General features: G+C 49.4%; 1 protein-coding gene across 1 annotated transcript in view; it reads right to left on the reverse strand.

Annotated features, from left to right (window-relative positions):
- Itgb7 (integrin subunit beta 7) overlaps positions 1–1001 on the reverse strand; it is a 16531-nt gene that overhangs the window by 3162 nt on the left and 12368 nt on the right. Inside the window, exon 9 of the mRNA XM_021183594.1 lies at positions 213–359. Within this exon, the coding sequence (XP_021039253.1) occupies positions 213–359 (147 nt within the window). The remainder of the gene's footprint in view (positions 1–212; positions 360–1001) is intronic.

Below are 1001 nucleotides of genomic sequence, written 5' to 3' on the forward strand. Positions count from 1 at the left end.
AGAAGAAGAAGAAGAAGAAGAAGAAGAAGAAGAAGAAGAAGAAGAAGAAGAAGAAGAAGAAGAAGAAGAAGAAGAAGAAGAAGAAAACTCGCCCCTTCCTCATGGCTGCCCCCATGGTTTCTCCTGCTTCTTTCCCACTTCCACACCCACTTTTCCTGCGGTAAGAGGGAAAGTGTATCTATCTCAGCTGGCTGGCTGGCTGGCTGGCTTACCGTCTGGTTGACTCGGACATCATTGCACTGTCCCCGGTCCCCAGCCTCATGCTCCCTCTTCTCAGGACCCTTGCAGTGAGATTCAAAGGAGATGCTGACTCCTGGTGGGAGGGAAGAGTGCTCAAGAGTCACAGTGGATGACAGGCTCTGTGGAAAGGCAGGGAGGATGTAATCATCCTGTGAAGGCAAGCCCCCCAACGCACCCCGCTTTCTACCCTCAGTTACACCTGGTCCGGCTCTCTCTCTTTTCACCCTGCCCACTTAGAATTCATTTCTGAAAGAAGAACCACCCTGGGATACCCAGGAGCTAGAGGTACATGTGCGACAGTTTGGCAGTCCATGCTGAGGGTGTGTTTGTCAAACCCAAACCAGGACACACAGCCATGTGTGTATGATTACTCTAGAGAGGCCAACACTGTCTCAAGACTTTTCTCCATGGTTAAGAGATTGTTGTTAGGTAGGGGCAGTGATTCTAACTAATCAGGTATGCTAGGCAGGCGGCCACTAAGTTCTATATCTCCACTCATTTCACCAAGGCCAAGAACACATTCTTGTTTATTGAGAAAAGAGTCTCCTGTAGCCCAAATTGGCCTTGAAATTTCCTGATCCTTCTGCCTCTGCCTCCCAGGTGTGGAATCACAGGCTGGTGACACCACATCCAGATAATAACACAGTCCTTGCTATCAACTGTGCTACAGACAGGCAAGGTGCTACATGCCATGAGTTCAAGGCCACCCTGGTTTACACATCGAATTCCAGAACAACCAGGACTATACAGAGAGACCCTGT

Source organism: Mus caroli, chromosome 15, assembly GCF_900094665.2.
Source record: "Mus caroli chromosome 15, CAROLI_EIJ_v1.1, whole genome shotgun sequence".
In the NCBI taxonomy this organism is placed as follows: Eukaryota; Metazoa; Chordata; class Mammalia; order Rodentia; family Muridae; genus Mus; species Mus caroli.